General features: G+C 47.7%; 1 protein-coding gene across 3 annotated transcripts in view; it reads left to right on the forward strand.

Moving 5' to 3' along the window:
* Nucleotides 1-12,899, forward strand: part of LOC143973662 (uncharacterized) — a 143,171-nt gene continuing 130,272 nt past the window's right edge. Inside the window, exons 1-2 of one of the 3 annotated variants that reach the window (XM_077474525.1) lie at nucleotides 1-114; nucleotides 5,231-5,352. In XM_077474525.1, coding sequence (XP_077330651.1) covers nucleotides 80-114; nucleotides 5,231-5,352 — 157 coding nt within the window. In that variant the 5' untranslated portion in view covers nucleotides 1-79. The remainder of the gene's footprint in view (nucleotides 115-5,230; nucleotides 5,353-12,899) is intronic. The other 2 variants (XM_077474526.1, XM_077474524.1) reach the window with 2 other exon arrangements.

The following is a 12,899-nucleotide window of genomic DNA, read 5'->3' on the forward strand; positions in this document are numbered from 1 at the left end:
GTGACACTACACCCCGCCCCCTCATCATTGGGATTTCCTGTTTGTGATCCGCCTTCTCTGATAGGGTGACGGCCGATCGATGGGAACCAATCACAGGAGGGGGGAGGAGCCAAGGTGATTGTTCAGTGATGAAGAATCGGACCTCTCCGGTCACATCCGCTCTACTAACAGTCCGATGTTAGTCCACCCCCCCCTCCAACACTCAGATCAGTGCTCTCCACCATTGGTGGATGGGGAGTTCTATCAGATTGCCGACCCCCATCACATCCCAAGTGACCTTCCCCCAAAACACCCCCACTGCGCACAGGGTGTACCAACATGGCCTCTGCCACCTTCCTACCTCGGGGTGTACCAACATGGCCTCTGCCACCTTCCTACCTCGGGGTGTACCAACATGGCCTCCGCCACCTTCCTACCTCGGGGTGTACCAACATGGCCTCCGCCACCTTCCTACCTCGGGGTGTACCAACATGGCCTCCGCCACCTTCCTACCCCCCCCGGTTGGGGGAGTGTCACCTTGGCACGCCCCAATCCTCCCCTCCCCCCTCCTCTCCTCCCCTCCCCCCTCCTCTCCTCGCTGTGATCTTCGCCGGTGTCCCATCATATATGGTCCCCCATCAGATAGTGTCCTCTGTGTACTGCACATGCGCAGTGCACAGCAACACAGAGTCAGAAAATATCCGAGGATGAACGGCGCCTGCGCACTGAGTCCAGGTTCACCCCCCACCATCCAAGTGGACATCGAGCAGGAATATAAAAGAGCCGAGTGCAGCGAGGCGGAGCCCGAAGCGCGGCAAACGGCCCTCTAATATCGGCAGCCCTATGTCCACTTGGATGGTGGGGCACCACCTCCACTCACCGCGCAGGCGCCGTTCAGCTTCAGAGATTTTCCGAAGCTTCTTCTGCCCCGTACTGCGCATGCGCACTACGGGGAGGACACTATATGATGGCCGGACACTATCTGCCAGAACACCGGTCACAGAGCGGAATATTCCGGGCTGTAGTGACAATGTCCTCCTGTGATAGGCGGCGTCACGTCACATTCGGCTACCTGCTGGAGTGCGCATGCGCAACGCCGCCATATGCGTTCCAACAGTGTTATAAGACGACTCCCACAGAGCCCCTCCCTACACACCGCGCAATTATAATCTGAGACTGGATGGGGGCGGGGCCTAGACTCAGGGGTGTGGCCACAAAATTCTACACAAGCGCAGATCGCTACAGTGTTGAAAAGCATATGGTAACGTCGCGCATGCGCAGTCCAGCGGGTAGCAAAATGTGACGTGACAACAGCACACTGACCATCTCCTGTACCATGTCTGCAGTCCCTGATCATCTCCTGTACTATGTCTGCAGTCTCTGATCATCTCCTGTACTATGTCCGCAGTCTCTGATCATCTCCTGTACTATGTCTGCAGTCTCTGATCATCTCCTGTACCATGTCTGCAGTCTCTGATCATCTCCTGTACTATGTCTGCAGTCTCTGATCATCTCCTGTATTATGTCTGCAGTCTCTGATCATCTCCTGTACTATGTCTGCAGTCTCTGATCATCTCCTGTATTATGTCTGCAGTCTCTGATCATCTCCTGTACTTTGTCTGCAGTCTCTGATCACCTCCTGTACTATGTCTGCAGTCTCTGATCATCTCCTGTACCATGTCTGCAGTCTCTGATCATCTCCTGTATTATGTCTGCAGTCTCTGATCATCTCCTGTACTATGTCTGCAGTCTCTGATCATCTCCTGTACCATGTCTGCAGTCTCTGATCATCTCCTGTACTATGTCTGCAGTCTCTGATCATCTCCTGTACTATGTCCGCAGTCTCTGATCATCTCCTGTACTATGTCTGCAGTCTCTGATCATCTCCTGTACCATGTCTGCAGTCTCTGATCATCTCCTGTACTATGTCTGCAGTCTCTGATCATCTCCTGTATTATGTCTGCAGTCTCTGATCATCTCCTGTACTATGTCTGCAGTCTCTGATCATCTCCTGTATTATGTCTGCAGTCTCTGATCATCTCCTGTACTTTGTCTGCAGTCTCTGATCACCTCCTGTACTATGTCTGCAGTCTCTGATCATCTCCTGTACCATGTCTGCAGTCTCTGATCATCTCCTGTATTATGTCTGCAGTCTCTGATCATCTCCTGTACTATGTCTGCAGTCTCTGATCATCTCCTGTACTATGTCTGCAGTCTCTGATCATCTCCTGTACTGTGTCTGCAGTCTCTGATCATCTCCTGTACTGTGTCTGCAGTCTCTGATCATCTCCTGTACTGTGTCTGCAGTCTCTGATCATCTCCTGTACTGTGTCTGCAGTCTCTGATCATCTCCTGTACTATGGCTGCAGTCTCTGATCATCTCCTGTACTATGTCTGCAGTCCCTGATCATCTCCTGTATTATGTCTGCAGTCTCTGATCATCTCCTGTACCATGTCTGCAGTCTCTGATCATCTCCTGTACTGTGTCTGCAGTCTCTGATCATCTCCTGTACTTTGTCTGCAGTCTCTGATCATCTCCTGTACTATGTCTGCAGTCTCTGATCATCTCCTGTACTGTGTCTGCAGTCTCTGATCATCTCCTGTACTGTGTCTGCAGTCTCTGATCATCTCCTGTACTGTGTCTGCAGTCTCTGATCATCTCCTGTACTATGTCTGCAGTCTCTGATCATCTCCTGTACTATAAAATTGGGGTATCCCCGCGCTACCATATACAGATCTCACTATATACTCTGGGTGGGTTGCAGCAGAACACCGACAGTGGTATAAACCCTACCACTGAAAAATTTGTGACAAAAGTCAAATAAGTGATGTTGCGCTCCCTTAAAGTGAGTAAACAACTCTCAACTGCATATAAAGTTACATATAAAGTTACATATACCAATATTATAAATCCAACTGTCAAGTCCGTAAATAAAGTGTCAAAATGCTAAATAATAAGCTAAGTATATAATATAAAGTGTCCAAGTGCTTAATAAAAGTCACATTAAATCTAAAGTGCCTAATAATTACATACACAGTTACATAAAACTCTACAGTAGTGTGGACTCATCTAACGTGATCAGGAGTGGTCCGTAAATGAAGTGTCAAATACTACAAATTGCATAAAAAATAAATAAAAAACATTTACACAATAGGAGTGTACAGTGTCTCCAAAAATCGCATACACCAGTGAGAATATGTCATGCACGTAAACTAATTACTCCAAAGACATTGCAAACTGTATTAATAATAACATAAACGTGAATCACACAGTGCAATTAAAATATAAAAACGAAAGAAAAGAGAAAATAACAGTCTCTTAGACAGCATATAAAGTGTCACGTGCTTTATATAGTGCTTCTCCAGGTATAAGGTGCCAGATAAACCCGTGTAGATACACTCCTGTGCCTCTTCAGTGTCCCACACGTATCAAATGAAATGGCCCCTTACCTTACTGCTGTAAGGCAAACAGCAAAAAACAGGGATCTCAGGCTATCCAGGTGGTGTACCCCTACTTCCAGGTTATGGAAACTGTCCCCACATCAGTTAATACAAATGGCAGGATCTCATAAAAACAAGAAAGGGGAGGGCTCCAATGGTGGAGTACATAAGCACTTTTATTATAACTCAAAATAAAAACAGTGGAGAGGTACTCACAAACGACAAACAGGTAATTCACAGAAAATTAATCCAGCGTTCCGTTCGTATCTCGGACGCTACTTCTGGTGTCCTAATTCCTCCTATTCCGACGCGTATCGTCATGTGTCACATGACTTCATCAGGGAAATAACTTAATTAAATAAATTTCCCTGATGAAGTCATGTGACACATGACGATACGCGTCGGAATAGGAGGAATTAGGACACCAGAAGTAGCGTCCGAGATACGAACGGAACGCTGGATTAATTTTCTGTGAATTACCTGTTTGTCGTTTGAGTACCTCTCCACTGTTTTTATTTTGAGTTATAATAAAAGTGCTTATGTACTCCACCATTGGAGCCCTCCCCTTTCTTGTTTTTATGAGATCCTGCCATTTGTATTAACTGATGTGGGGACAGTTTCCATAACCTGGAAGTAGGGGTACACCACCTGGATAGCCTGAGATCCCTGTTTTTTGCTGTTTGCCTTACAGCAGTAAGGTAAGGGGCCATTTCATTTGATACGTGTGGGACACTGAAGAGGCACAGGAGTGTATCTACACGGGTTTATGTGGCACCTTATACCTGGAGAAGCACTATATAAAGCACGTGACACTTTATATGCTGTCTAAGAGACTGTTATTTTCTCTTTTCTTTAGTTTTTATATTTTAATTGCACTGTGTGATTCACGTTTATGTTATTATTAATACAGTTTGCAATGTCTTTGGAGTAATTAGTTTACGTGCATGACATATTCTCACTGGTGTATGCGATTTTTGGAGACACTGTACACTCCTATTGTGTAAATGTTTTTTATTTATTTTTTATGCAATTTGTAGTATTTGACACTTCATTTACGGACCACTCCTGATCACGTTAGATGAGTCCACACTACTGTAGAGTTTTATGTAACTGTGTATGTAATTATTAGGCACTTTAGATTTAATGTGACTTTTATTAAGCACTTGGACACTTTATATTTTATACTTAGCTTATTATTTAGCATTTTGACACTTTATTTACGGACTCGACAGTTGGATTTATAATATTGGTATATGTAACTTTATATGCAACTTTGTATGCAGTTGAGAGTTGTTTACTCACTTTAAGGGAGCGCAACATCACTTATTTGACTTTCATCTCCTGTACTATGTCTGCAGTCTCTGGTCATCTCCTGTACTATGTCTGCAGTCTCTGGTCATCTCCTGTACTATGTCTGCAGTCTCTGGTCATCTCCTGTACTATGTCTGCAGTCTCTGATCATCTCCTGTACTATGTCTGCAGTCTCTGATCATCTCCTGTACTATGTCTGCAGTCTCTGGTCATCTCCTGTACTATGTCTGCAGTCTCTGATCATCTCCTGTACTGTGTCTGCAGTCTCTGATCATCTCCTGTACTATGTCCGCAGTCTTTGATCATCTCCTGTATTATGATCATGGGCGATCATACTCCTCCCATCCTTCCTATCTTAGTTGGGGGAGGGGCTTATAAATGAAAGGGGCCATACAGAAAGATTGTGGGCGGGGCTCTCAGGGTGACATTTGCATCAATCACATGAGTGGGGGAGGGGTGATCGGGGAACATGCCCTTCATCTTTCCACTTCTTTTATAGATCTCCAGAAATGTCCCGGAGGAGGGCGGAGCCAGCCCAGAGCTCCACCCACAACTACACCAAACAGGAGGAGTCTGAGGATGAGAGTAACACTGACCTGGAACCAACCAATCCCCACACAGGTACGACCCCCCCCCCATCTAATTATTCTCTCTGCCCCCCCCCCGTGTATGGGGGTGGGAGGTATGTACATGAGGGGTGTGGAGTGTATGGAGGTGGGAGGTATGTACATGAGGGGTGTGGAGTGTATGGAGGTGGGAGGTATGTACATGAGGGGTGTGGAGTGTACGGAGGTGGGAGGTATGTACATGAGAGGTGCGGAGTGTATGGAGGTGGGAGGTATGTACATGAGGGGTGTGGAGTGTACGGAGGTGGGAGGTATGTACATGAGGGGTGTGGAGTGTATGGAGATGGGAGGTATGTACATGAGGGGTGTGGAGTGTGCGGAGGTGGGAGGTATGTACATGAGAGGTGCAGAGTGTATGGAGGTGGGAGATATGTACATGAGGGGTGTGGAGTGTATGGAGGTGGGAGGTATGTACATGAGGGGTGTGGAGTGTATGGAGGTGGGAGGTATGTACATGAGGGGTGTGGAGTGTATGGAGGTGGGAGGTATGTACATGAGGGGTGCGGAGTGTATGGGGGGTGGGCAGTATCAAATACATGACTGGTCACTGATACATTAGTCACCAGGGGCAGATAATTTACCCCTTTGTGGTGCATTAGTGACCCCACTGTCGGTGTCGGTGTTTATGAACCTTTCATGCTGCACCAAATAGGGGTTAATTGGCACTGACACTGGTGTCACTAATGCAGCTGGCGGGTTCAGCAGCGGCTGCCAGCTCCACCTCCACGGCGATCCTTTACCAGTCCGACCCGCTCACCCTGCCAGCTTGGGGACACTGACCGGGGACATTCCCTCCCATCCTCCCACGCACAAATCAGGCAAATGAGGCGGCCGCGAGGCCCCCGGGAGCGCGAGGCCTTAGGCAAACGCCTTTTGTGCCTAATTAGAGAGCCGCCTCTGCCTTCACTGACATCATCCCATTGGTGGGTGTTTGTAGAGTCGGGGTACACCGTTCTTATTTATTGGGAACACTGTGTACTCATTTCCCCTTTTAATTCTCAGAATTTCCCGTCAGAGGAAGAAGGTGAGGGCACCAAATCCAGAGAGCGGGTTGTCTGTCCTTCCCCTTGAAATGGTTTCTGCTTTCGGTATCATTTCACATTGATGTCATCTTTGGATTTGGTGCCACCCCCACCATCTGTTCACTGCTGTACTAACATCAAATTACTAGAACGTCTTTCACAAATGTAACTTTCTCTTTTCATGTTCTAACATCACACATGTTTGGCCTGATTGTTCTATATACAATATATACAGCAGCTATTCTCAGCTAGGGTTGCTCCAGAGGTTGCCTGGACTTTCTTGAGCTGTGGTTGGTTGACCTCCCATCTGATAGTGTTTGCATAGTTTTGGGTCCAGTGCCACTTCACACGGCCATCAGCATGACGCCAACGATCTTTAAGGTGGTCTGTAAATGTGGCATTCTGTAGGAAGGACATTCTTTCCACTGACCACCGGTGTAGGAAGGACATTCTTTCCACTGACCACCAGTGTAGGAAGGACTTTCTTTCCACTGACCACCAGTGTAGGAAGGACTTTCTTTCCACTGACCACCAGTGTAGGAAGGACTTTCCACTGACCACCAGTGTAGGAAGGACATTCCTTTCACTGACCACCAGTGTAGGAAGGACTTTCTTTCCACTGACCACCAGTGTAGGAAGGACATTCTTTCCACTGACTACCAGTGTAGGAAGGACATTCTTTCCACTGACTACCAGTGTAGGAAGGACATTCTTTCCACTGACTACCAGTGTAGGAAGGACTTTCTTTCCACTGACCACCAGTGTAGGAAGGACACTCTTTCCACTGACTACCAGTGTAGGAAGGACTTTCCACTGACCACCAGTGTAGGAAGGACTTTCCACTGACCACCAGTGTAGGAAGGACTTTCTTTCCACTGACCACCAGTGTAGGAAGGACTTTCCACTGACCACCAGTGTAGGAAGGACTTTATTTCCACTGACCACCAGTGTAGGAAGGACATTCTTTCCACTGACTACCAGTGTAGGAAGGACATTCTTTCCACTGACTACCAGTGTAGGAAGGACATTCTTTCCACTGACTACCAGTGTAGGAAGGACTTTCTTTCCACTGACCACCAGTGTAGGAAGGACACTCTTTCCACTGACTACCAGTGTAGGAAGGACTTTCCACTGACCACCAGTGTAGGAAGGACTTTCCACTGACCACCAGTGTAGGAAGGACTTTCTTTCCACTGACCACCAGTGTAGGAAGGACTTTCCACTGACCACCAGTGTAGGCCAGAGTCCAGTAACTGGATTGGGTAGTCAGCCAGGCCAGAGTCCAGTAACTGGATTGGGTAGTCAGCCAGGCCAGAGTCCAGTAACTGGATTGGGTAGTCAGCCAGGCCAGAGTCCAGTAACTGGATTGGGTAGTCAGCCAGGCCAGAGTCCAGTAACTGGATTGGGTAGTCAGCCAGGCCAGAGTCCAGTAACTGGATTGGGTAGTCAGCCAGGCCAGAGTCCAGTAACTGGATTGGGTAGTCAGCCAGGCCAGAGTCCAGTAACTGGATTGGGTAGTCAGCCAGGCCAGAAGTCAGGGATACAAGTAGAGGGACAGCAAGCAGGATAAGGAGCCAGAAGGGATGTCAGCAAAGCCTGACTTTAACCACTTGACCACCGGGCACTTAAACACCCTTAATAACCAGACCAATTTTCAGCTTTCGGTGCTCTCACATTTTGAATGACAATTACTCAATCATGCAACACTGGACCTATATGAAATTTTTGTCCTTTTTTTCACAGAAATAGAGCTTTCTTCTGGTGGTATTTAATCACCGCTCGGTTTTTTATTTTTTGTGCTATAAAAGAAAAAATACAGAAAATTCTGTAAAAAAATTAATTTTTCTTTGATTCTGTTATAAAATTTAGCAGAATAGTAATTTTTTCTTCATAAATTTTGGCCACAATTTATACCACTACATATCTTTGGTAAAAATAAGTACCGTATATACTCGAGTATAGGCCGACCCGAATATAAGCCGAGGCCCCCAATTTACCCCCAAAAAAACTGGCAAACTTATTGACTCGTGTATAAGCCGAGGGTGAGACATGCCTGTCCATCCCTGTGTGTGTGTCCGTCCATCCCTGTGTGTCCGTCCATCCCTGTGTGTCCGTCCATCCCTGTGTGTCCGTCCATCCATCCCTGTGTGTGTGTGTGTCCATCCATCCATCCATCCCTGTGTGTGTGTGTCTCCATCCATCCATCCATCCATCCCTGTGTGTGTGTGTCTCCATCCATCCATCCCTGTGTGTGTGTGTCTCCATCCATCCATCCATCCCTGTGTGTGTGTGTGTCTCCATCCATCCATCCATCCGTGTGTGTGTGTCTCCATCCGTGTGTGTGTGTGTGTGTGTGTGTGTGTGTGTGTGTGTCCAGCCTACCTGTGTCCCGAGCCTTTGTCCCGAGCCTCCGTCCCGTGTCGTGCCTTGCCTTCGTCCCGTCCCGTCCCGTCCCGTCCCGTGCCGTGCCGTGCCGTGCCTTGCCTTGCCTCCGTCCCGTGCCCTCTTCGTCGGCGGCCATTGTAAAATTCAAAAGCCGCGCCTCCTCCTTCGCCTGTGATAGGCGGAACACTGAATTTCCCAGCAGCCTGTGTTCCGCCTATCACAGACGTCGTATCATCCTCGTCCGTAGTACGAGGATGAGACGATGCCCGTGATAGGCGGAACACAGGCTGCTGGGAAATTCAGTGTTCCGCCTATCACAGGCGAAGGCGGAGCCGGAGGCGCGGCTTTTGAATCATAGAATGGCCGCTGTCTGTCTGCTCGACACGCTGATCGAGCGGGCAGACAGCGATGACTCGAGTATAAGCCGAGGGGGGCACTTTCAGCCTCAAAAAAGAGGCTGAAAATCTCGGCTTATACTCGAGTATATACGGTACAAATTGGTGGATATTATTTGGTCTTTGTGAAAGTTATAGAGTCCACAAGCTGTGGTGCCAATATCTAAAAATTGATCACACTTGAAGTACTGACGGCCTATTTCAATTCTTGAGACCCCAACATGTCAGAAAATTACAAATATCCCCCAAATGACCCCTTTTTGGAAAGAAGACATTCCAAGGTATTTAGTAAGAGGCATGATGAGGTTTTTGAAGTTGTAATTTTTTCCCACAATTCTTTGCAAAATCAAGTTTTTTTTTTTACTTTTTTTTTCACAAAATTGTCATATTATCAGTTTATTTCTCACACACAGCATATGCATACCACAACTTACACCCCAAAACACATTCTGCCATTACTCCCGAGTACGGCGATACCACATGTGTGAGACTTTTACACAGTGTGGCCACATACAGAGGCCCAACATGCAGGGAGCGCCATCAGGCGTTCTGGAGCACCCAGGGCAATTCTGACATTTCTATCCTACATGTAAAAATCATCATTTTATTTGCTAGAAAATTACATAGAATCCCAAAACATTATATATGTTTTTTTAGCAAACACTCTGGAGAATACAATGGTGGTCGTTGCAACTTTTTATCTTGCACGGTATTTGCGCAGCAATTTTTCGAATGCTTTTTTTTGGAAAAAAAACAGTTTTGTGCTTAAAAAACAAACAAAACAGTAAAGTTAGCCCAATTTTTGCATAATGTGAAAGATGAAGTTATGATGAGTAAATAGATACCTAACATGTCACTCTTCAAAATTGCACACGCTCGTGGAATGGCGCCAAATGTCGCTACTTAAAAATCCCCATAGGCCACGCTTTACATTTTTTTTACTGGTTATATGTTTTGAGTTACAGAGGAGGTCTAGGGCTAGAATTATTGCTCTCGCTCTAACGTTCGCAGCGATACCTCACATGTCTGGTTTGAACACCGTTTTCATATGTGGGCGGGACTTACGGATGCGTTCGCTTCTGCATGTGAGCACATGGGGACAGGGGCGCTTTAAAAAAAATTAAAATAATTTATTGTTCATTTATTTTAGTTTGACATTTTTTTCCCCCCAAAATTTATTTTTTGATCACTTTTACTCCTATTACAAGTAATGTAAACATCCCATGTAATAGGAATATGGCATGACAGGTCCTCTTTACAGTGAGATATGGGGTCAATAAGACCCCGCATCTCACCTCTAAGCTGGGAAGCCTGAAAAAAAAAAAGATTCTGGCTTTGATCGTATTGGCGAGTCGGTAGAAGCACCGGAGGGCGGCGGGAGGTGGGGGATGTCTATGGCTGGGTATTGCAGGGTATCTCCGATTATGGCTGGGTATCTCTGGGTATGGCAATTTATGGCAGGGTATTGCAGAGTATTGGCTGGAATTGTACTGCAGAGTATTGGCGGGGCGTTGCAGAGTATTGGCGGGGCGTTGCAGAGTATTGGCGGGGCGTTGCAGAGTATTGGCGGGGCGTTGCAGAGTATTGGCGGGGTGTTGCAGAGTAATGGCAGAGTATTGCAGAGTATTGCAGAGTATTAGCTGGTATTGCAGAGTATTGCAGGGTGTTGCAGAGTAATGGCAGGGAATTGAGGGGTTAAATTTCGGTGAGCAGCGATGTGGGCACTGCAGATGCAGTCCACAGCGCTGTTGACACCGATCTCTTCCCCCTCTCTGTACCGATCGGTACAGAGAGGGGGAGGGAGGAACCGGCGTCATAACATGACGCCGGTTTGTTTACAAGGGATCACTCCGTCTTTGACGCGATGAGCGGCCGTTTACCGTGATGCAGACCCGGCGGTCGCGGATGCTCTCGAGTGCGCGCCCCAGGGGTCGAGAGCGGAATTCTGGGAGGATGTCATATGACGGCCTCCCAGAGTTAAACAACCGCCCTGTAGCCGTCATTTGGCTATGGGCCGGTTGTTAAGTGGTTAAACAGAAACGCAGGAGATGGTTTCTTGTGATGTGACCAAGGCGAAGGCAGGAATGAAGAGACCTGCAGATCTTTAAGTAGGCGGGACTGACGAGCACATCCACAACAGCTGCTAAATTGTGGAGAGAGATGAGAGCTGCCAATTATCTGACAGCTGAGCGGCCAGCTCAGAGAAGGAAGGGCTGACCAGCCCTGACAATCAGGCCCCAGACTACACTCCATGTATGTATGTATATATATATATATATATATATATACACAGCCTGTACCTGCAAACATTATACCTGCTGTCATAATATGACTCATTTACAGAGACTAGACTTGGGGTGTTTCCTATCGCTATCCCATGGCTGAAGGGTGGTGAATAGGGATGAGCCAAACACCCCCCGGTTCTGTTTGCACCAGAACTTGCAAACGGACCGATAGTTTGCGCAAACTTTCAAACCCCGTTACAGTCTATGGGACTCGAACGTGAGAAATCAAAAGTGTGAATTTTAAGGCCGGGTTCACACTGCTGCGGGGGGAGATCCGGATGTGATTCGCACCGCACTGCAGTGCAAATCACATCCGATCTCCGTTGCGATGCGAGTTCAGCCATACAGATAGTATACAGATAGTATGGCTGAATTCGCATCGCTCCCGCAGCAAACTCGCACGGGACCCTTTTTTTGGCCCGCAATAGAATCGGATCGCATGGGTGTTCACACCATGCGATCCGATTCCTGTGCGAGTCTGCAGATCGCACTGCGATATGCGGACGGAACTGGGGGTGTCATTAACATATCATTGACACTCCCAGCCGTCCGCATAGGGCAGTGTGAACTGCCGGCGGGAGGTGTGCGATGCGGGAAAACGCCGCGGATTCGCGGCGTTCCCGCATCGCTATAGTGTGAACCTGGCCTAAAGGCTAATATGCAAGTTATTGTCCTAAAAAAGGGTTTGAGGACCCGGGTCCTGCCCCAGGGTACATGTATTAATGCAACATTTTTAAAAATGGCTGTTTTTTCAGGAGCAGTGATTTTAATGACGCTTAAAGTGAAAAAATAAAAGTGAAACATTCCTTTAAATATCATGCCTGGGGGGTGTCTATAGTATGCCTGTAAAGTGGCATGTGTTTCCCGTGTTTAGAACTGTCCCTGCACAAAATGACATTTCTAAAGGAATAAAAGTCATTTAAAACTGCTTGCGGCTTTAATGTAATGTCTGGTCCCCAGGGGCGGACTGACCATTAGGGCGCTCGGGCACTGCCCGAGGGCCCGGGGCCAGCAGGGGGCCCCATGAGAGGCTCCTGGTAGTCTGTGTTGATCATGGAGCCCAATGCTGTAACAAGTTCCAGCACTGAGCTCCGGTATCTGGTCCGACAGGGGCACGCTAGTGTGAGCACTGCGAGTCAGGACACCTCCCCCACATGTGTTGCAGGTTGCCCGGGTTCCCCACGCAGCGATCTTTCCTTTCCAGCACTAACAGCCGACACTGGCATCTCTCCCCACTGAGCCTGCACACATCACACAGAGAGAGCTCACAGAGGATCCTCCTTGGCTCCGGTGTACACAGACAGGAGGTGGGAGGAGCCGGGGAGGAAAGACATCCACTGCAAGAGCTGTGCTGGTCATCTGCGGTGTGTATATAGTTTGATAGGGGAGGGGGACACACTGTGACTGTCCCAGTAACCAAGAAAGGGGGGGGGGTCAGGATGCATACACTGAGAA

The sequence above is a fragment of the Lithobates pipiens genome, unplaced genomic scaffold, assembly GCF_037356315.1.
Source record: "Lithobates pipiens isolate NorthernLeopardFrog02 unplaced genomic scaffold, aLitPip1_a1.2 Scaffold_90, whole genome shotgun sequence".
NCBI lineage: Eukaryota > Metazoa > Chordata > Amphibia > Anura > Ranidae > Lithobates > Lithobates pipiens.